Source organism: Natator depressus, chromosome 1 (assembly GCF_965152275.1).
Source record: "Natator depressus isolate rNatDep1 chromosome 1, rNatDep2.hap1, whole genome shotgun sequence".
Classification (NCBI taxonomy): domain Eukaryota; kingdom Metazoa; phylum Chordata; order Testudines; family Cheloniidae; genus Natator; species Natator depressus.
Window position 1 is genome coordinate 326,389,785 of NC_134234.1, and position 24,409 is coordinate 326,414,193.

Here is a 24,409-nt window from a genome sequence, read left to right on the forward strand (position 1 = left end):
TTTCTGTGTGTGGGAGGGCGGGGGGGGGGCAAATACACACACCTTCATGGCCTCGCAGCTTATCACACCACCTTCTGGTGCAGGTCCAAAGCAGGAGTTAAGTGGTTAAGAGAGCATGCTCTGGCTTTCTGTATCACAGGTCAATTTCATCCTAATAGAGCTATTCACAGCAGATCGATATGGCAAGAAAGATTTTTTTTATGTAGCGTCGGAGACATGTCATCTAAGCTAAAGTGTTAGTGAGATTTAAGACTTAAATATTTCCTAAGGATATTTTTAATGTAATTTGAAAAAAAAATTACACAGGTTTTGCTAGCTTTAGGACACTACAACCCCCTCTCCCTCCCCCAAAAAAGCTGATAAGTGAATCCAGCTAATGAATGCATTTCCCTTCTGATGTGGACTTTAGGGACGGAACCTGTAATTGAAAAAGAAAAGAGTGGCAGTTTTAAATATATTATTCATAGTTGTGTGCATCCTGTTGTAATTAATCAACAAAAGACTGCAGGCAATGTACTGTGCGGAAAATATACATTTTTTCAATACCCAGTGGCTTAGAAGCAGAGTTTAAATAAAGAGCTTGATTATATAAGGATCACTTGATACACTGTCATATCGGTGGATAATTATAGAAAATAATCCCTTATCATTTCTCACCAAGCTAAGTAATATAATAAGACAACTGAAATGACTACAACCAGATATTAATTTGACTTTGTATTATGGCTGTTCAACAGCAGGCTACTGAGTTAGGCACCTAAGTAAGGATTTAAAAAACTACTTTTGAGCACACAGTTTTGATAATGTTGGCATTTGCCCAGAGTAAGATGCAGCAAGCCTTTGACAGAATGAGCTCAAGGTGTCCTAATTCCAAGTCTTGTGTTCTAACCATTGGAACAAATTGCCTGTTCTCTTTTTAATTTTTGAAAGTTGTTTTGTTTTGTTACTTTTCCTGGGTCTCTTTCACGACTCCCAGATAAATACTGTAGCGTGAATGAAGCTGATTGCAGAAAGTTATGTTGGTAACTGTAACATGTGAAGCAAATGAATCACAATGAAGAAATAACTAGAACTGATTGAAAATGTGATATTTTGAAAGTTTTCAAGAATAAAAATGGATGTTTGAAAAAATTAATGAAATATTCTCCCCCCCCCTTTTTTTTTTTGCTCTAAAACAAAACAAACTCTTTCCTTAATTTAAAATTATAGCAGTAGTGATCAATACTGGCTAAAAGGCAGGAGCACTGTCTAGTAGATCCTCTGTTCCTAAATGCGATCACTGAAGGCAAGGACTGTGTCTTAATGAATCCTATTCATGTTGACTTGAGTCAATACTGCTCAGTGAAAGTAAAGGTGACAGAATTAAGACTTACCCTATATCTACACAATACTGAGCACAATAGCTACATCACTAATAACAAAACTACTTCCTCCAAGTTTTGTGGTGGAAAGTGTCATTTAGAGAAAACAAGAGAAAAATACAACAGATGTTGAGCATGAATCATGAGAGCCGATTGGGTCCTGTGGACCATATATTATATGTCTATTTCTCTTTCTAGTATATCCAGCATCAGTAAAATACAAACACTGGAGTCAAATATATTTCACAAAATTTGACAGACTTGGGTGTCATATACCACAGAATATCCAATTACATTGGATAGAATGAAAGAGGATGCTGCTCTAGATGTAGAGTCTTGGTCTGATCTGAAATGTAAGTTCCTTTATTCCTATCTCAAATGAATAAGTAAAGTACTTTAATTGAAGGTTGTTTAAAAAAAATGGATTAGCCATCAGGATCTGTGAAACTCAGTAGTTTCACCCAAAGAACTTTTGTGCAAACATTTTCTTTTGCTTCAGTCTTCATAGGTTTGGGTTTGAACAAAACTTGCATCTAGAAGCAAAGCCCTGTTGAAATCAATGAGTATTGTCCAGTCTCAGGTCAAAACTGTGAGAAAGGGTCAGAACATAAGAATATAAGAATGCCATACTGGGTCTGACCAATGGTCCATCCAGCCTAGTATCCTGTCTTCCGATAGTGGCCAATACCAGGTGCTTCACAGGGAATGAACATAATAGATAATCAAGTGATCCATCCCACGTTGCCCATTCTCAGCTTCTGGCAAAGAGAGGCTAGGGACACTACAGAGCATGGTTTTGCATCCCTGCCCATCCTGGCTAGTAGCCATTGATGGACCTATCCTCCTCCATGAACTAATCTAGTTCTCTTTTGAACCCTTTTATAGTCCTGGCCTTCACAACATCCTCTGGCAAAGAGTTTCACAGATTAACTGTGTGTTGTGTGAAGAAATACTTCCTTTTGTTTATTTTAAACTTTCTGCCTATTAATTTTTTAATTAATAGTTCTTGTGTTAGGAGAAGGGGTAAATAACACTTCCTTATTTACTTTCTCCACACCAGTCATGATTTTATAGACCTCTATCATATCCCTCCTTAGTCATCTCTTTTCCAAGCTGAAAAGACCCAGTCTTATTAATCTCTCCTGTATGGAAGCTGTTCCCCGTACCCATGAACTCTGTATGATGTAATGGAAAGCATAATTTAGTCCAGGTTCACCAAGAAGGGGCATCAAGTGGTGGATCCTTGGAACAAACGTGACATGCATTTCAAGTTCATAATGAAACTCAAATGGTTTTGCGTTTCATCACAAATTTTTCACGCATCTCTAGTTATGAATAAAACATTATATGGGCAGACTCATTGTATTATTAGTTATAAACTAGCAGTATTTATATTTTTCTACATTTCATCATTCTTCATTTTCTTCAAACTGTAAAGTGTTTGTTTATAATTTTTAGGCCAAAATACCATATGCCATTATCATAAAATGCTGCCTTTTGGAATAAGAAGTTAATTTCACATAAGTGGCTTCAATTCAATATAAAATAAATCTTTGGGGAATACCTATATTGAACATAAGGGTAACATTCAATAAGCAGTTCATGCCATAACTAGAAAAGCCAATTGAAATTCTGGCTATGCTTAAGCCTTTGAGAAATTTGCAACAGGATATGAATTATACAACAACAACAATACGCTTAGATGGCAACGATCCATGGCACCGAATGTCCATGGCCACATTGTACAGCTTTACTCCTGGCATCTAAAAGCACCACAGAGTTATTACTGATCTGGTGCAGCCAGGTTAATTGTGGATGACCATGTGGCTGGTGCCAGTCTTTGGCTGAGCAGTGCCCCCTCCTGACCTCAAATCCGACCTTTAGGGCTCGATGTGCGGGAGCTTTATCTCTGAGTTGGGCTATATGACCAAAAAGTGTCAGCCAGCAGTGACCATTAAGGTCTTCAGTCCTCTCAAGGCCAGTTCTCAAGAATACATTCCTATTACTGATAAAATCAAACCATCTTATGCCCAATAGTCACCACTGGCAATGCATATGGAATGCGTCCAGCCTTCTGATGTCTTTTGTAAGCAATGTCCATGTTTCAGTTCCATATAAGGGGATCGGAAGTACACAGATTTGATAAATCTGAACTTTTTCATATAATTTCACTTTCTTTTGGCTCCAGAGCCTATGCAGGTCCTTCAGGGCAGAGGCTGCTGAACTGATTCTGCTCAGGGTGTCTGGCTGTACCCATTTGATGACCATTTACTGCCTAGATACATGAAATCATCCACTACTTCCATGGTTTGTCAGGCAGCACAGATGTCCTGTATCAGAAATTTTGCGCCATCACTCTGGATTTTTGGTTTTGCCAGAGAAACTCTTAGTCCAAGGGCAGCTGCCATGTGTCGAAAGCTCTCTAGTGCCTCTTTAAAGTAATTTACACCCTGTCCAAAGAGGACAACATCATCCACTTAATCCAGGTCTGTATTAGAAGTTAAATTGACAGCTATACACATATTTGCAGAGATATGTTCAAGGAACCAATCCATTGCATGACTGAACAGGGTTGGGGCCAGGACAACATCCCTGATTCACCTCTGATCTAGTGTAAAACCTCTCAGACCTATGGGTCCCCCATCACATCCATGTCCCCGGTCATTATGCAGATCGTTAATTAACCTCAAGAAGTTGTCAGGAATGCAAGTGCCTCATATAGCCTTCCACAGGGTAGCTCTGGTGACAGAATCAAAGACGGTCTTTAGGTCTACATATATTGCTGTCAAAGACATAAGAACAAAAGAATGGCCATACTGGGTCAGACCAAAGGTCCATCTAGCCCAGTGTCCTGTCTTCCAACAGCGGCCAATGCTAGGTGCCCCAAAGGGAATGAACAGAATAGGTAATCATCAAGTGATCCATTCCTTGTCACCCATTCCCAGCTTCTGGCAAACAGACAGTAGGGACACCATTCCTGCCCATCCTAGCTAATAGCCATTGAAGGACCTATCCTCCATGAATTTATCTAGTTCTTTTTTGATTCCTGTTATAGTCTTGGCCTTCACAACATCCTCTGGCAAGGAGTTCCACAGGTTGACTGTGCGTTGTGTGAAGAAATACTTCCTTGTGTTTGTTTTAAACCTGCTGCCTATTAATTTCATTTGGTGACCCCTAGTTCTTGTGTTATGAGAAGGAGTAAATAACACTTCCTTATTCACTTTCTCCACACCAGTCATGATTTTATAGAACTCTATCATATCCCCCCTATTTGTCTTTTTTCCAAGCTGAAAAGTCCCAGTTTTATTAATCTCTCCTCCTATATCTTTTTTGAGATGGAGTGTCCAGATCTGCACGCAGTATTCAAGATATGGGAGTACCATGGATTTATATAGAGGCAATATGATATTTTCTGTCTTATTATCTATCCCTTTCTTAATGATTCCCAACATTCTGTTCGCTTTTTTGACTGTTGCTGCACATTAAGTGGATGTTTTCAGAGAACTATCCACAATGATTCCAAGATCTCTTTCTTGAGTGGTATCAGCTAATTTAGATCCCATCACTTTATATGTATAGTTGGGATTATGTTTTACAATCTCCATTACTTTGCATTTCTCAACATTTAATCTCATCTGCCATTTTGTTGCCCAGTCACCCAGTTTTGAGAGATCTATTTGTAGCTCTTCACAGTCTGCTGGGACTTAACTGTTTTGAGAAGTTTTGTATCGTCTGCAAATTTCCCCACCTTTTGCCACCATTGAATTTGTGATAGATCTCAAATAAAAGACAAAAAGCAAGCGTAGTGTCCATTGTAGATTGCCTAGCAGTGAATCCCAATTGCTCTGGATAATGGCATTTCACAAGGAAAGGCTGGAGGTAGATGAGTAGGACACATATAAAAACTTTTCTGGGAAAAGCAGGGTTATTGACCTGTAGCTACTGCACTCAGTGCATGGACCTTTGCACTTATAAAGTGGGATGGCGATCCCTTTCTTCCACTCCACTGAAACCTTCCCAGTAGTACAAGCCCAGACAAAAATGCTGCTCTTCTGGGTTCTCTGGTGCTGCTGAGAAATTCAGGTGTTATGCTATTGGGTCTGGCAGCTTTGCAGTTTCTTCATGGCAGTGATACTCTTCCCATGTAGGTACATCTACACAGGTCTCAGGGTCAGGAAATGCAACTCCTAGCAATGCATCCACATATGGGCATGGAGTTCATTCACAATTGTTAAGAGCAGTCTCATAATATTCTTTCCATCTTTGGAGGACTTCTTGGGTCAAACATGTTTTACTCATCAGCTGTATTTATCCACATAAACCCCATGCAAAGTCCAGTTTTGATCGAAGTGAGTAAGTAGCTTTGAATGCAGGGAATAATTTATTAGATCTTATTCCATCTTCTGTCTCTTTTGCCAAGTTGTCAAAATAAGCTTCGTGCCCCGTTTTTACTCTCAACCAAAAAGTGCCTTGTCAATGGCATCATGGCAAACACCTTGTTCAGCAGCATCATGGCTCTGTTTAGCCTTAGATTTCTTTTGCAAAATTTGAAATATCTCATCAGATAGCCAAGGGAATCACTTGTGGCATTCCAGTTTGGGAACAGCATCTCTGGCTTCTTGGATGATTGTACTTATGGCTGTCCAAGCTGATTCTACGTCATCTGGGAGAGCACCATGTGTGTCAAATTTGTTCTCTGTTGTGACGGAGTTAGCAAATGCTGAATTTTCACAGATGCATTTTGCCTTATGTGTCACAAGAGGCATAGTCTTGCAGTGAAATCAGGAGGTAACTGCCATTTTAGCAACAAGGAGACGGTCAGTACCTGCTGGGGCTTCTCCACTCTGACCTTACTATACTATGATTCCAGAGCAATAGATGTGAATTGTAGGGAATATATGTGTTAATTACAGGGAATTGATTAATCATAGCATTAAATGGGAAGATGTAGGCCCTTATATGAGTTCTGTCCCTGCGGCTCCTGGTGATAATGATGGGAACTTTGCATGAAAAGTCTGGGATAATAGACTTTCTTGTGTGGAGGAAGTGGGAATTAGTTGTATGTCTGTATCTCTAAAGAGTAGACCTAACGCTTTCATTTTGCATATGGAACATTAATACGTAATAGGACTTCAAAGTAGCTGGTCCGTGTGCAAGGGCACAAAGTGTGTGTGAGGGAGCAAGGGGCTTCCATTCTCCTTTACTCCCTGTGCACTCCACCGTGTTCAAGCCACAGTGGAAATATTTGATGGGTACTCAGGGATTAGAAAGTACCAGCACCACTAGTGCCACCAGCCACCCTAATGAGGTTGGAGAGAGAAGTGGGGGGTGGAGGTCATAGTCTTCCTCTGTGCACCACCAGCAGAACTAAGCAACCACACGGGAGGAGACGCTGCACCTCTTATAGATGCAGTGGTAGGTGTGCTGCTTCTGCACAATGTGGGAGCTCTGGGGAGCACAAGCAGGCCATGTAACTCTGTACTACTGTCACCATGGCTCAGTGACCTTTCAGCCCCTAAACTGAGCCCCCAAATTTGTCCATAAAAGGGAAAAATTCATTGCACTTCCCAACAGCAGTGGAAAAGTAGCTGTTAAACACAAAGGGATTATCTCTCTTATTAGTGGCGAGGAGGTGAGTTACTGGTTTGGGTTCTGGGCAATATTTGTACAAATTGAATAACATTTTGCTCAAAAGTTTAGATCTCGAATCTCATGTGTCAGCCTTCAAAAAAATGTTCGATTCAGTGTTAAATGTTACAATTCAGATGCCGAAGGACACAGTGACACAAACAAAATTCAAGAAGAATAAATGTGTCCACTACAGTAAAACAAAGGCTGAGCTCTCTTGCTATCCCATAGGCATCCATTATCTTGATACAAACGTTCGTATTTGTATGCCTTTTCAAAGGCACAGATGTCATACTTACTTTACTGGCTGGGTTTTTATAATCGATCCCTAAAGTGGACATTGCCTTCACGATAGCCAGGATGGATTGCAATATGTTACTGTAAATGACAGATCTGAACTCCATGCATTCCTGATCTGTGAAGCCATCTTTATGGATGATCCTGTGATGCAAATAGAAAAACAATCTCAGATAACTTTCAAGTAAAGGTTCAAGAAGAACTGGATAACAAGTGCTTTTGAATTCTGTTTGAATACTAAGAAGAACTTAATGTAGCCTCCTCTAGAAGAACCATTTGTAAATCAGGAACTGTGAAGCCAATTGTGAGTCTCTGAAGTCAGCCAGCTCTTCTGGCTGGTGAAGAGGTGGGTAGGTTTGAGACCACTATCTCTACACATCTCTGCCCACATTGGAGTGGCTAATATAGTATGGCACTAGCAGGGTATGGTCTGGGCTAAAGAGAACAAAAGGACTGGGATGGTAGCTCTCCTATTTCACAGCCAGATGGACAGTGAGGGTGAATGGAAGATCTAACACTGAGGGATAGATTGGAACTTCAGGATCTGTCTGAGTTAGGGGTGGCACCTAATTGCACTGCTTCAGGAGCAGCCCAGAGAACAAATTGTTACTCAGGTTGGGTCTACACTACAGACGTATATCGGTATAACTACATTGCTCAGAGGTGTGAAAAATCCACGACCCTGAGCGACATAGTTATACCGACCTAACCCTGCTGTGTAGATGGTGCTATCTTGACTGGAGAGCTTCTCCTGTTGCCACAGCTACTGTCTCTCAGGGAGGTGGATTAACTAGACCAACAAGAGAAGCTCTCCCTTTGGCATAGTCACGTCTTCACTTAAGTGCTACCATGGTGCAGCTGCCCCGGTGCATGAAGACAAGCCCTCTGACACAATTCCTCACTGACTCTGGAGGGGAATAAGTTACTTCCCCTCATTTTGGGGTGCAGCTTACTCCCTGCTGTGCATCCAGCTATGTGTTTGACTGAAAATACAGGGCAGAGAGCCAAGGCTACTCCCACTCCTCCCACCCTTCCTGCCCACTTACTCAAAGATGAAGAAAGGGTACCAAGTGAGCTACTCCTGCTGTTTCCCTGTAGCCAGAATTACAATCCAAACAGGGCTAAGTAGGACTCCCTGCCCAGTAGAATAAGGGCTGTGACAATGTAGTTCTGAATGAACAGAAGTGTACAGCGAGAGTTTTCTTGCAAGGCACAAGCCTACACTAAGGCCTTGTTTACACTACACAGTTTTGTTGACAAAACAGTGGAGGTGTACCCACTGCAATGCTCCTTCTGCCGACAAAACTCTCCTGCATTGCAGACAAAATATAACCACCTCGACGAGAGGCGAAGAGCTTTTTGCGGCAACGTTATATCGATAAAGTGTCAGTGTAGACACTGCACTTGGTTATGTTGCTGTAAACGGCCTCCAGGAGGTGTCCCACAGTGCTGTTTGTGACTGCTCTGGTCAGCAGTTAGCACCCAGGTACACAGGCATCCACCCCTCCTCCTTTAAAGACCTGGGAATTTTTGAAATTCCACTTCCTGTTTGCTTGGCATGGACAGCTCACACAGCATCTTCGCAGATGACAATGGTGGCTCCACACAGCAAATGCTGTCCTGCTTGGAGCACACCTGAGTTGTTGGATCTGCTGGCACTGTGGGGAGAGGAGGCAGTGCAGTCCCAGCTGCGCTCCAGCCATAGGAATTTTTATACCTATGGCCAGATTTCTCATGGCATTCTGGAGAAGGGCTACGAATCGAACACATAGCAGGGCCATGCAAAGATAAAGGAGCTGAGGTAGGCATATCAGAATGCAAGGGAGTGAAACCTTTGCTCTGATGCTGCACCGAAAACTTTACGCTTCTATAAGGAGCTGGTCACCATCCTCTGCAGTGACCCCACCTTCACCACCAAGAGCTCCATGGATACTTCGGCAGGGTTGGAGACTGCGGACAGTGGACTCAACCCCAAGGATAAAGTCGTGAATGAGGAGGTCAAGTTGGAGGACGATGTGCAGCATATGGCAGGGTCGTCTGGTGGCGTGGCGAGTCCAGATCTCTTTTCCACTCCAGAGGGATCTAGCCAGGCCCAGGAGTCTGTCTCATGATACAGGAGAGAAGAGCTCTGTTCCTTCCCCCATTGTAGGAAACTTTCCCGCGCTAATCAGCAATTGCTTGTGCAGGGACCAAAGCGGCACACAGGTGAGCAGTATAGCAACCTGGTCTGAAACCGTTCACATGCAGGAAGTACACCCCTTCCCCCTGAGCTGATACAGAACTGTTTTCCATGCCCTCCCCAAACTCCTCCCACACATTCCTTCTAAGTTCCCAGCCCATCTCGGTAACTCGTTCACTCCACGCTTTCGGACAGCTTCCAAAATGATAGCTGGACTTATAAACAGCTATGAGAGCCTACACTGCCCTTTACTATTATATCCCTTCCCACCAAGCCTTTTGTATATGTTGTTAATTGGTATTTAATAAAAATAAACTCTCTGAAAGATAACCAATCTGTATTTGTCTCCAAAACATGGTAATTGCTGCTGGAATTAATACATGACGGCAATTTCATCATTGGCTGATTACAAATCCTGATCAGAAATCATCAAAATTTTCATGAAAGTTAACAAAGCATGGTAGAGTGCTGTATAGAAAGACACATTACTGATGCTCATTGTCAAGATGTTGCCTCAAAGCCTCCCTGATTTAAATAGCCCTCCTCCCCCCGTTGCGTTCCTCCATTAGCCCTGGTATCTGGCTGCTCAAAATCAGATGCCAGGCGATCCACCTCCATACTCCACCCTGGGGGAAATGTTTCACCCTTAGTATCACAAACATTATGGAGTGCACAGCAGGCTTCTATGACCATGGCAATATTTTCCTCATTTAGGTCTAACCTGACATAAAGGCAGTGCCCGTGTGCTTTTAATATTCCAAAGGCACATTCTATGACCATTCTGCACCTGTTCAGCTTATTGTTGAAGTGTTCCTTGCTGCTGTCCAGGATTCCCGTGTAAGGCTTTGTGAGCCATGGGACTAAGGGGTAGGCTGGGTCTCCCAGGATCAATATGGGCATTTCAACATCTCCCATTGGAATCTTCTGTTCTAGAAAAAAAGTCCCTGCTTGTAGCTTTCTGTACAGACCAATGTTCCTAAAGATGCATGCGTCATGTACCTTCCTAGATCACTCCACATTGATGTCAGTAAAACACCCACAGTGATCCACAAGTAGCTGAAATACCATAGAAAAATACCCCTTTCTATTGATGTACTCCATTGCAAGATGGTCTGGGGCAAAATTGCGAAAGGCATACCATCTATTGCCCTGCTGCAGTTAGGGAATCCCATTGCTGGAAAGCTGTCCACTATTTCATGCACATTGCCAAGAGTCACAGTCCTTCATAGCAGGATGTGATTAATGGCCCTGCACATTGGCGTTAACACAGCCCCAGCAGTGGACTTCCCGACTCCAAACTGATTTGTAACTGTCACCACACAGCAATTGCCACATGCTTCTCCACTGAGAGGGCAGCTCTCATTTTGATGACCTTGCGCCGCAGTGCAAGCTCCAAACACAGGGAGGTGGCTTTCCACATCCGAAAGTTCTGCAACTGCTCATCATGCCAGACCTGCATAACGATGTGATTCCACCACTCAGTGCTCCACCACTCAGTGCTCAACCCAACCCCAAAAGCGGTGGACCATTGTGTGCAGCTGCCCCATGAATGCCTAAAGTAATCTGGTGTTGTTTCTTTCCATGACAAACAGCAGGTTAGGCAACTCTGATTCCTGCTCAGATGGGGAGTTCATGATATACTGCATAACCATCTGCAGTATGTTTATAACAGTGACCACAACAGTAGAGAGCAGTGCAGGATCAATCCTTTCAGACAGAGATGGTGGGCGCACAGTAAACAGGGGCTGTTGAAAAATGCTGTGAAACGCAATCAGAAGCCCATGGAATGATGGGATGGAAAACACTGCATCATGGGACGTGGAGCCAAACCCATGATGCACTGCGATCCACTCTGCCGTCGCACACCCCCAGCTGCAGAAGGTGGGAAGTAGCACAGTGGGATAGCGTCTCACTGTCAATACTAGAGCACCAACTGTGGACGCGCTCTGCTGACAGAAGGAGCATTGTGTGAACATGCACAAGCGATGTAATTATATTGGTTTTTGATCATTGGCATAACTTGCATTGACAAAACTGCGTAGTGTAGACAAGGCCTAGGAGAGAATGGGAGTGGACTAGAATGGAATGTCTATGAATCCTATCATATCTCTGACCCGAATCACAAAAGAAAAGGCAAAGCTACAACTTTGCATACAGTGAGGTACCAAACCCCCTCTCTAAAACAGTTCCAAAATAGCTTAAAGCTTACCTTCCTTTTTGGAAGTGCCTAGTGACATTCTCAAAATGAATATATATTGGATCTAATTCAAAGCCCATCAAAGACAGTGGAAGGCTTCAGAGACTCCCATTGATTTCAGTGGGCTTGGCCCCAGAATGAGAAACACCTCTAGAACCTCTAGAAACGTTCAAAATGAAAGAAAAAATGAATGCCAATTGTATGTAACATATGAGGCATGTAGAGGATACATGGTGGCATGGAATACTTATTGGGGTGAGCGTGGAATGTCTATGTTCGTCATTAGTGGGAAACTAGGTCATGAGAGAGTCATCCAAATGAGTATTAAAAAACCTCCACATTGTACTATCCCATCTCACTTTCTGTATATGCTATTTGTTACAGAAAAAAACTATTTCTGATATGTTTTCAAGATATTTTGGAACTTGTGCAGTGACCTTTATAGCCCTCCAGCTATAAAAATCAGATGCTTTAGTACATACAATGGCATGAAATATAAGGAAACTCCAAACCACAGAGCATTCAAAGTCTAAGGCTGCCTGTTTTAGTCTGCATGCCCCATAGCAATGCATGCATTAGAGGTTGTGTGGAAGTTGTGGGATTAAAAGAACACGTTTTTACCGTCTGTTTTAAAGGGTGGGGGGTTGTGAACATCTGAAGGGAAGACAGGCAAATGCACTTATAATTTTCAAACAGTCATTTTAAATGTTGCTATTATCCTTAAAAGCATTTGGACAACAAAGAAAGGAAGAAAATAGAGGGCCTCAAAATAGCACTAGCTACTGTAATTACAAAAAGAAAAATACTTGTTTTCTCTTGAGGCTTTTATATTTATATTCACGTCCTCTGGCAGCATCCATGCTACCCAGCCCGAGGAACAGTTAGTCAGTAGCAGTCCCCTATTCTCTTTATGTATGACTTTAACAAGCAAGGAAACATTTTCAAATGCACTCTCAAAGCATAGCCTTCTTTAGAGAACATTTAAAACCAGTGATATCAACTTGTAAATACTCAGAAGGATAAGAACAGCTTTTAACAGCTGAAGAATTGTCTTCCTCAATTCTAACTGAAAATAAGCTGTAATTCTCCTTTATGTTTCAGAGGATGTTAGCCAAAGAATACAGAAGCCAATGGAATAATTCAGACTTCAGTGCGGTTTGGATCAGGTCTACAGATATCTCCATTATGATGAATAATAGAAAGTATAGTATTGTAATGTATTCATTAAAAAATCATATTCGTAGTATTAGGATGGCCTCATTAGGGCTAGTCAAAAATTTTCTGTCAAAACTGTTTTTGACAGGAAAGTTTTCAACAAAACAATTTTTTTTTTTTTTGGAAACAGTGTCTGCTTCCATGGCTAATTTTGACATTTTTTTGAAAAACGGAACACCTGACAATCAAACCTTTGAATATTGAAATATTTCAGGTTTTGGCCAACATATTTTGGCTTTGATATTTCACCAAAAAGTCAAACTTTTCCATGGAAATTGTTAACAAAAATGAAAACAATTTTTATAATAATTTTCCATGGAAATCCCCCTATTTTCCCACCAGCTCTAAATCTTATAGACATGGGGCTTTAAAGGTTACATAGAGCTTTTCAGGTTTACCTCTAATGCTATCGAGTAAATTAGCTCTCAGATTTCTCGCAGAACAAGCTTAAATTTAGCCCTATTCAGCAAAGCACTTCAGCACAACTTCAGTGGGGGTTAAGTACGTTTTAAAGCACTTTGCAGAGTGTGCAGAGGATGTGCGGCTCAATCAGACTTACAGTGAAGGAAATAAAAAATATATGATCTTACGTGAAACAGAAAAGTTGGCAAAAACATTTGGTGAAAGCTATGGTGATGTTATTAAAATTGTCCTGCTGCAAACCCAAAAGGAAAAAAAGGAAACATTTTCCATTATGGCATTTATCCCTGTGCCAACATTGTCCAAATTACTCTTTAAATGGGTTGATAAGGATGTCAAATAACCAGAAAATTTTAAATAAGAGATAAAGTGTCCCCTCTATTAAAAACGCTCTCCTTAAAAATGTTTACATTGGAACAGATTGATACCAATACAGTGGCGGCATGCTCAAATAATTACAATGGTTCTGGCTCTGGAATTTTGTAATCGCCCTCTGTATTTGTCAGATGATTATAAAAAGCAATTTCAGGCAATAATTCACAAGTTCACCTGGAAAAATAAGCCCTGATTAAACAATACAATTTTACGAGCTTGTAAATGTAAAGGAGGACATGGGCTGCACATTTAAGTCGGAGTTATGTTGCCACTGGTTTGGCACAGTTGAGTTACTTCTTTAAACTACTACTTTAGCTACCTTTAGAAAAATTGGCCTGCTTAGATACATGTAAAGAAATGTGAACAGCCTAGCTATAAATATAATAAAATAGTCCACGATGAAGCTCATTCAGTGCCTAATCCACTCCCTTTGAAATCAATGGAAATACAGTCATTGACTTCAATGGTAGCAGGACCAGGCCCTTGTTGAGTGAACAGTTACTGCACTAGGTTTATCTGAGGTAATGGCACAATCAAAATCCCCAATGAGAGTCTGTAAAGGGATATTGCCCTTTGGATGATCCTACCTGTGCTTCCCAGCGTGTCCAGCTGGGACCATTGATGCCTGCAAGTGGGGTAGGGCCATCATCCCAGCTTCTTCCCTCGCCCTTTGGAGAGGTTTACATCCTTGGGTACACAAAGACATCATTCCCTGCACTTGTCCCTAGCTTTGGTGCAAAGTGTGCAATCAGGTATGCTTGCACCTCCCACTCAGTACAGGGCACAATCTTTGCGTTCACTAGGGAGTTGGCTATAGGCAGGAATTAGAGTAATTCTGTGAAGATCAAGGAGTACTTGTGGCACCTTAGAGACTAACCAATTTATTTGAGCATAAGCTTTCGTGAGCTACAGCTCACTTCATTGGATGCATCATGAAAACTGTAGCTCATGAAAGCTTATGCTCAAATAAATTGGTTAGTCTCTAAGGTGCCACAAGTACTCCTTTTCTTTTTGCAAATACAGACTAACATGGCTGTTACTCTGAAATCTGTGAAGATCAACAGCGATCGACACTCTGAGAAGCAAAGCATAGATTTATGAGTTCAGTTATACTCCTTGATCTAATACTCATAGCTAAGGCTACATTTTAGTCACGGGTATTTTTAGTAAAAGTCAAGGATAGGTCACAGGCAGTAAACAAAAATTGAAGGCCTGTGATCTGTCCATGACTTGTACTATATACTCCTAACTAAAACTTGCCCCGGGAGGGCACTGCGGGTGCTGGGGGATGGCCTGTTGGGGGCGCCACAGGTGCTGTGGAGGTGGCCCGGGGGTGGGGGGCACTGTGGTTGCTGGGCGGGGTGGTCCAGGACCCCCACTGGTGCTGGGGGAGGCAGGCGGTGGCGTGCGGCTTGGGACCACCTCTGGTGCAAGTGGGGTGGTGGGCAGTGACACATGGCCCAGGACCTCCACTGATGCTGGCGGGGGGTTGGTAGGGCTGACAGGCTCCCTACCTGGCTCCTCTCAGCTCCCTGGAAATGGCCGGCATGTCTCTGCAGGTCCTGGGGGAGGGAAGGCCAGAGGGGCTTCACACGCTGCCCCTGCCACTAGTTCTGGCTCTGCAACACCCATTGGGTGCAGGCAGGGACAGAGTGCAGAGCCCCCTGGCCATCCGGGGAGCCCCCTCCAGAGGTAAGCTCTGCCTGCACACCCAACCCCCAGCCCTGAGCCCCCTCCCACACCCAAACTACTGCTGCTGCTGGGGTGGGGGTGGGGGGGACGTGGTGGCCCGAGACTGCCCCAGCAGCGGCCACTGCAAAAATCACAGAGGTCATGGAAAGTCACAGAATCTGTGACTTCAGTGACCTCCATGACAGACATGCAGCCTTACTCATGGCTTGGTGCAATTCCTGTGGAAGCTAATGGAAAGGCTGCTTGACTTCAGTAGTAGTTGGATCAGTGCAAGATTTGCCAAATATATTTGATTAGAAAATCAGCTATATATCTCCGATCATTTTGTATTTCGCTTTGTACGTTGGAATTGGAAGTTGATTTTAATTTTTTGTTGCATTTTATTTGAAAATAAAATTACTGATAGCTGAGACATTTGCTGCACATACTGCAAATATACAAACTTTATAATGGAAATTAATATTCATATACCTACTTCATTTGCTTCACAATAGTGCTCTTTCCTGACTCTCCAGCACCTGCAGAAAAGGAATATTCAAAAATATTTCTGATACACGAATAAGACTAATAGGCATTAAAATAATCTTGCAAATTCCATAATTTTCATGGACAAAAACTGGGGAAGGGGAGAGGCGCATACTCTCTTCAGAGGCATCATTTTATCTCGTAGAATCCTCTTTCTTTTTAAATCAAGGTGTATTTTGCACTGAAATCCTAATAGAAATGTCATTTGTAAAAGCTAAAAGAACATTGACGTAATTAAAATAATATAGATTTTGGAAACAAAGAGAAAAGAAAATGGGCCAGACTTATGTTCTGTCAGCATCCACTGGGCACGTGAAGCATATGAGAGCTCAGCTTCGTGAACAAAAGTCCCCTGATCCTGCATCATGTTGCATGGTGGGGGAGTGTGGAAAGTTAGAAGCATCATGGGTGCAAACCCATTGTTGCAGATATAACTCCACTTTCTATGCACCATAACCTTGGACTCTCATGTAGAAGGGCGAGTGAGGGTGTGTGTGGAAAGTAGGACCCTAACCAAGCTTGCTCAGTTTAGGAAGAACTCTGTATCTGCACAGGGCCCCATTGACTTCACTGAGGTTCTGCCTGGGTCCCTGAGTCTGCCTGCATAAAGTCAGTTGAAGAACTGAGATCAGGGTTTGGGAGTGGGTAGCCTTATTTATTTGAACCTGGCCCTCCTATTCAGGTGCAAAATGGCTAACAGTCACAAAACGATATCCCCCTGCTGCAAAGCAAGCGGAGCTGCACTTACTCACCTGAAAAGCGGTCAGAGCACAGACTGGGGAGTAGCAATGTCCGCAGCTCAGGTGGGTAACTTACTTGCCACATCTAGGTCTTAGGCCCTAATGTTTCAATTGTATGAATGGGGGCATAATTTGGGGGCTAAATGCCAGGAATTCAAGGAACATGATTTTCCATTGCCCTGCTCTTTGTCAGTTATGGCAGGAGTGCACAAATACTTTGATTTACCCTCCTTTGGCACAGGTGTAAATGGCTACTTGCGGTGGAGAATCAGGCCATCGCTATTCCAACTGGATGTTCATTGGCTGAAGGGAATGAGTTGATGAGAAGTATCTTCTAAACAGATTTTTTGAAAGTTCACAACATTTAAATGTCAGCAAATGAGTCACAACAACCAGCAAAACAGATGCAAAACATTCATCTGAAACCCATCAGCTGAGTGGCAGAAAGCCCTGGTGAAAAATACCATGATTATGCTAAGTTGGCCAATGCAGCCACCTGCCACGCTCTGTGATTAATTACGACCATGTCAACAATTGGTTTTGCATCTGAAACGTGCAAATTTGGTATAGGTCATCAGTCAGTATCTTCTCAATACCCGTTTAAGGAACTGAGCAAACCACAGCCCATCCCGGCCAATTACGCAATGTTTACCACAGTTTCACTACATGACAGAGAGGTCTTATGCGGTGTTGTGGTAGCTGTGTTGGCAGGATATTAGAGAGACGAGGGGGGTGAGGTAATATCTTTTACTGGACCAACTTTTGTTGGTGAAGGAGACAAGCTTTCAAGCTGTACTGAGCTCTTCTTCAGGTCTGGTCTTATGACATTCGTGCAAAATACCAATGCTAGCCCAGGGCATTGAACAATGGTAGTGAAAATAATACATAAATGAGTCCCTGTTCAGTGACTGAAAGACAATGTTAAATTATAGAAGGAGCTGGGATTTAAATCCAATGGGTGCATCTCTTCTCCTTTGCTTATACTCTTAATTAATCTTTCAGGAATACTTTAATCATAGGCTACATAGAACTTTTCGGTTCAGTCTTGAGTATAGGATCACTCTTAGCTGCCTCAGAAGGAGCTCTTGCTCCCAAGGGAGTGTAATAGTAACAATTTATTGGACCCTGAATCTTTCCTTTCTTCTTTCCTCATGTTGAGCCCGCTCCTCTGGCCAGAGCATTCAAGGGGCAGAGAGTCATGACTGTACCTGCATTCCGTCCCTCCTTCACAGGGAACAGTGGCAAGTGAGCTGAGGACCCAGAGTCACAATAGCTCTTCAATGGTTGCATAGGGTCTTGGGGGCCTTGGCTCCCTCCTGTTCCGCTTTGAGGATTAGGGCTAGTGATAATCCTACCTTCTATGTATCACTTATGTCTGGGATAGAGTCAGAAGAAGAAGCAAGGAGTTCCCAGACCTCTGCTCGTAACACTGAACAACCAGACTTATGTACACTCCTGGAGTTATGTACAGGGGGAGCTATTACAAAGTGAATCTAATAATGCTTATTTATTAAGTATTATCTAGTGCTTTTCATCTATAGATCTCAAAGTGCTTTACAAAGGAGATCAGTATCTTAACCCCCATTTTACAGATGGGGAAACTGAGGCCCTAAGAGGTGACTAAACGTACCCCGCAAGCCAGCTGAAGAGCTGGAAATGGACCCCAGGTCTCCTCAGTGCCTGTCCAGCGCTCTAGCCAGTAGGCAACACTGCATCCTTCCGACTATTTAGGTTATCTCCTACTTGGAGTAACTGATGAAGACTGAGATAAGTTCTGTTAAATCAGTGGTCCCCAAACTGTGAGGCATGCCACCTAGATGGGTGTGGGGGAACTATTTTTTTGGGGGGGGAGTGGGGCCCATGCCTGCCCTTACTGGGGGCAGGGAGGGTGCACAACCCAGCCCCACTCTGCCCCTGGCCTTCTGGCCCCCTAGCTCCCGACCGCAGCTCTGGCCCTGCTCCTGACAGTAGTTCTGGGGGGGAGGGTGCACAGACCAGGTGGGGGGCATGAATGAAGAAGTTTGGGGACCACTGTGTTAAATTTTTCCATGCAGGAAGGTCAGTCACATTCAGTTTCAATCACTGTTAGTTTAGATTAAAGAGAAAAAACTATAAAAGGAGAATGCAAAAACGAAGTCCCTGTGTGTGGGTGTGTCTGTGTGTGTACGTGTGTGAGTGAGAGCAGCGTGCATCTCCTTTGCAACATGTTGCTTCACTTATGCTCATAAAACACCAGCTACCTCTGCAGACTCCAGGCCCCAGGAAAGGTAAAGATACAATACACAATGATAAGAGCTGCATAACTACCTAGGTTGCAGTCTCTCTATAGGTAAATGATGTTTTAATGGTATAACTATTCAGGAACAACGTAAAGAACTCTTCCCCACCAGACTATTTGTTAGTTTGTCCAGGAATGGGCACACTACTTTGAATAAAAAATGATTGACCCTAATTAGTGTCTACAGTTGAAATCAAACCCAACCCTTTTCTGAAGCCTGGAAAAGTTCAGTAAACTTTCGAAAATATCAAAGTTTGCTGCTGAGCTTGGCAGGAAAGCTGTATTTTGAACTTCATATCATCAAAGACCTGCAAAGCATCGGAACTCACATTTTCCAAAGTGGCGTCTGACATCGAGTGCCTCCATTTTAATTTCTCAAGTTGTGCACCCCAAAAATGAAGCTCCCCCCAAATCAGTGGCCACTTTTGAAAATTGGGGTCCATTCTGAAGAGAAGCAGAACACCTGCAACTTCCAGTGATGTCAGTGGGGTGGAAGGTACTTGGAAAATCTCAGGTCGGGGCCCCTACAACATTACCGTAAGCTAGAGAAGTATTTTATTATTTTACAGATTGGGGAACTGAGGCACCGAGTGTTTAAGTGCTTTGTCTAAAATTACACAGTGAGTCACTGGCAAAACCAGGATAAAAATTTAAGGATTCCTGACCCCCAGATCCACACTCAGTCCATCAGGGCTTGTTGTTGAATATATAAGAAAAGACTTCCCTCTGCATTTTCTTCCTGAATGGAATGTGAAATGCAGTGATGGAAGTACTTGTGGCACCTTAGAGACTAATCAATTTATTTGAGCATAAGCTTTCGTGAGCTACAGCTCACTTCATCGAATGGAAGTGTTTCTAGAAAGCCTGTTCTTGTGATATTTAGAGTCTAAACGCAAGATGTTTGAGTTAAGGGGATAAAGTCTGCACATACATCCTAATTCTTGGGTGCCTCTTTGAACTAAACCTTTGAAGCTTTTAAATCTATAACATTTCTAACTATCTGAAATACACTCTTCATTCATGCTCTGACTAGTATGAATGGCTAAACATAAAACTTGTTTCTTAAAGACCTGGGACAGAGAATTGCTATAAGTGTTAAGTCCACTAACCTTCACAGAGTTAGTTCCATCAGGGATGAATGTGGGCCAGTGGTCATTTTAAAGAGTAATGTTAGAACATAAGAATGGCCCTACTGGGTCAGACCAAGGGTCCATCTAGCCCAGTATCCTGTCTTCCTACAGTGGTCAATGCCAGGTGCCCCAGAGGGAATGAACAGAACAGGTAATCATCCAGTGATCCAACCCCTGTCGCTCATTCCCAGCTTCTGGCAAACAGAGGCTAGGGACACCATTCCTGCCCATCCTGGCTAATAGCCATTGATGGACCTGTCCTCCATGAATTTATCTAGTTCTTTTTTGATCCCTGTTATAGTCGTGGCCTTCACAACATCCTCTGGCAAGGAGTTCCACAGGTTGACTGTGCGTTGTGTGAAGAAATACTTCCTTTTATTTGTTTTAAACCTGCTGCCTGTTAATTTCATTTGGTGGCCTCTAGTTCTTGTGTTATGAGAAGGAGTAAATAACACTTCCTTATCCACTTTCTCAACACCAGTCATGATTTTAAAGACCTCAATCATATCTCCCCTTAACCATTTCTTTTCCAAGTTGAAAAGTCCCAGTCTTATTAATCTCTCCTCATACGGAAGCTGTTCCATATCCCTAATAATTTTTGTTGCCCCTTTCTGAACCTTTTTCAGTTCCAATATATCTTTTTTGAGATGGGGCGACCACATCTGAACACAGTATTCAAGATGTGGGCGTACCATAGATTTACATAGAAACAACATGATATTTTTTGTTCTATTATCCATCCCTTTCTTAATGATTCCCAGCATTCTCTTCGCTTTTTTGACTGCCGCTGCACATTGAGTGGATGTTAACAAAGCAGGTAGGGCCAGACAGCATCTGACATTGCGAACCAGCCCCAAACTCAGACAGAACCATGTGATAGGAAGAGAGGGAAGGGATTAGGAATGAATGATGACTGGAAGGAAGGTGGGAAGGAAATTTTTCAACAGATTATGAATGACTACGAGTTCAAAAATGTAACTGGACTGATACGGACCAGCAGTGAAATGAGGACAGGCCCATGCATGGAATTAAGCGGCAAGCTGCAACTTTTATTACATTTTAGCACAGGGGAGGGGCGCTACCTGCCCATCACCCACACTCTTCTATACCAGGCATTTAATTGGTTCCACCGTAGCAGCTACAGGGCTCTTTACCATATAACCCATAACACGGGGTAGGCTTTCCTCAGCCAACCCCCCAGGACTCAGCGCTCTTTGAATCCTAGCACCTTCCCCCTGCAAGAGGGACAGAGGGTACTGAAGGGTGGGGACCTCAGTCCACAAGAGCCATAAGGCCACATGGTCTCACCCTATCCCAAAAGCCAAAGGCCAAACACCAGCTCCCAGATCTTTTACCTCTGCGAACCCTTCACTTTATTTTTTTAACCACACTGGAAACTGGCCACAAGTTGTGCCCAATAAACAACTCCACTCCAGTACCTCAGTTAGATACTACACCTGTTCCTACTTAAGCCACTGTGGCTTAAAGGTGCTTCAGGGAAGGCAAAATGCTCCCTGATCCTCTACCAATTGGACCAGGGGAGAAAAAAAATCCTTTCTGACCCCCCAAATGATCAGCTAGGCCCACAGTGTCTGTCAGAGTGGGTTCCCATTCCTAGCTTGAGGTGGATAAGAGGCTCCACATGGCTCCCACTTCAGGTGCAATCCAGGAAGCTGGGGGATACTGGCCATTCAGCACCTTTCCCCTCAGCTGGTCAATGAGTGCCAGAGACTCCTGGTGGGGGTGTGGAAGAAGCTACTTGGTGTCCCTCAGTTAATGTCCCCTCCCTCACTGCTGAGACTGACTCCCTTCTGTTGAAGCAGGTGTGTGTGTGTGTGTGGGGGGGGTATTTAGGCTAAGTGAATCTGGCTGAGCTATGCTATTTATAGACAAGTGAAATGTTCTTGGCGTATGGTGGGGGAAAGGATGGAGGGCAGCAAGAAAGAAGTCATGAAATCAAGTGTGAGAAACAGGAGGTGAAAGGAGCAGTAAGGATTGGGATGGGCATCTGGAGTAAGCTGGGCGTTGTCTACACTGGGATAAATGAGCTGTGTTAAATAACACATTTTAGTTAACACATTGTCTTACACCTCTTAGCACCTAGTATAGACAATGACAATAGTTTTTAAAAGTGTGCTAGCTGGCTATGGTTAAACCCAGGGAAAGGCCGCAAACAGCTAATATGGTTATAAAGGTTTACACTATTTCTAACTGACTGATGCCACCATAGTCCGGACAACGGGGAGAGGGGTGAATTGTAGAGCACTCTATAGGATTGCCAACTGTCTAATTGCACAAACCCAAACACCCTTCCCCTGCCCCTATCCCCAGGCCATGCCCCTTCTCTGAGGCCCCACCCCCCACTCACTCCATTCCCCCCTTCCTCTGTTGCTCCCTCTCCCCCACCCTCGCTCACTCTCACTGGGCTGGAGCAGGGTGCAGGAGGGCTGTGGGCTCTGGGTGGGGCCGAGGGGATCTGAGACTAGGAGGTGGCTCTGACCTGAGCCTGGGGTATGGGGTTGGGATGGAGGAGTGGGTGTGGGTTGCAGGCTCTGGGAGGGAGTTTGGGTGGGCTCAGGGCTGGGGCAAGAGTTTGGGGTGTGGGAGGGGTTGAGGGATGTGGATTTCAGGCGGTGCTTACCTCGGGCAACTCCAGGAAGTGACTGACATATCTGGCTTCTAGGCTGCAGTTCTCAGCCAATGGGAGCTGCAGAGTTGGTGCTTGGGATGGGGGCAGTGCGCAGAGACCCCCGGCCACCCTTGTGCCTAGGAGCCAGAGGGATGTGCCAGTCACTTGCAGGAGCCACACAGAGCCAGGGCAGGTAGGGAGCTTGCCTTAGCCCCACTGTGCCACCAACCAGACTTTTAGCGGCCTATTAAAATCTGCTGGATTGGTTTCAATAGGCACCGTGAGATTGAGACCGATTCTGGGAGACTCCCAGCCAATCCAGGAGGATTAGCAACCTCAGCGCTCTAATGTGTTCGCTGATGAGAACTAAAAGGTACCTAGTTCACATTAACACAGTGCTGTTTCGGTCTACATCAGCACAAACTAGGTGCCTTTTAGTTAGTGCCTGCAGGGTCTACAAGAGGCAGTTAGAGTGCAACACATTACAGCACTTTACAATTCACCCCCCTCACCCATGTAGCCCAGACTGTGGTCCTGTGTAGACAAGCCCCCAGTCTCACTTTTAAAAGTGGCTTAAGGTCAGGTTCACAAAGGCACTTAGGCCAGGTCCACAGACCTATCTCAGTATAACTATGTTGCTCAGGGGTGTGAAAAATCCACACCCTTGAGCAACGTAGCCACACTGACCTTAACCACCATGTAGACAGCGCTATGTTGATGGGTGAGTGTCTCCCATTGACGTGGCTACTGCCACTCACGGAGCTGGATTAACTATGCCAACGGGAGAGCTCTCTGCAATCCGCAGAGGAGCACTTTCACGTAAGCACTACAGTGGTGTAGCTGCAGTGTTTTAAGAGTAAACCTGCCCTTAGACACCTAACTGCTTCTCAAGGCACCAAAATCTGACATTTAAAGACCACTGACATTCTAAAAACCACCATTCAGCAGCCGCCAAACCCTGTAGATGCTAAGGGAGCTCAGGCACTTAACTTGCCTCTGGTCAGCATGCACAAAGCTGCCTAAGTCCTGATGCTGCTTGGAGCCCTAGCAAAGGACAAAGTCTCAGCAGTCCCGAAGCAGGATTCTCGAACAATGTGTTTATCACTTAGATTACCAGTGGGGCCCCATCTTATAGGAGCGCTGTGATTATTATTGATGCAGTGTCATGGGTCTCCACTGAGTTTGGCAGGACAATAAAGTAACAGGTCTCCATTCTGTGAAAGGTACAGTCTAAATGAAATGTACCAAATCAAAGGCTACCACTTAACTAAGTTTTCAAATGTTCTCAAGGAGACCTTATTATTTCCTTGGGGTTTGTTCCTAGCTCATAAATCAAATGTGAATTATGTGCATGTCTGGATGGTCATGGTGGGGAGTGGGGCATTTTTCCAGGGAGAGGAGATAGAGTCACAAAGGCTTTCATCTTTGCATCCACTGTGAGACTTATGTGAATCCGAAACCTATAGTTCTGTGCAACCCAATTCCTGTTCCAAGAGCAATAATCAGCATCTCCATGCTAAACTCCTTGAATAAATAATGGAAATTGAATTAAGTAATGGTGTCTTCATTTTTGTAGGTGGGTTCCTGTTTGAAAGCTGTGAACTCCAGAGAGATTAGCCTAAGTATTAAATCCTCCTCTTGGTAAAAATACTGCTGGAAACAGTACACTCTATTACATTCTTTTAATCATAAGGGCATTATGGTCACTCTCAGGACTCTTCTAATTTGCAATATGTCTATCTC

General features: G+C 43.6%; 1 protein-coding gene across 1 annotated transcript in view; it reads right to left on the minus strand.

Annotated features, from left to right (window-relative positions):
- Window positions 1–24,409, minus strand: part of GNAT3 (G protein subunit alpha transducin 3) — a 38,237-nt gene that overhangs the window by 9,531 nt on the left and 4,297 nt on the right. Inside the window, exons 2-3 of the mRNA XM_074952587.1 lie at window positions 15,840–15,882; window positions 7,289–7,430 (exon numbers count right to left, since the gene is read on the minus strand). Of these exons, the coding sequence (XP_074808688.1) occupies window positions 7,289–7,430; window positions 15,840–15,882 (185 nt within the window). The remainder of the gene's footprint in view (window positions 1–7,288; window positions 7,431–15,839; window positions 15,883–24,409) is intronic.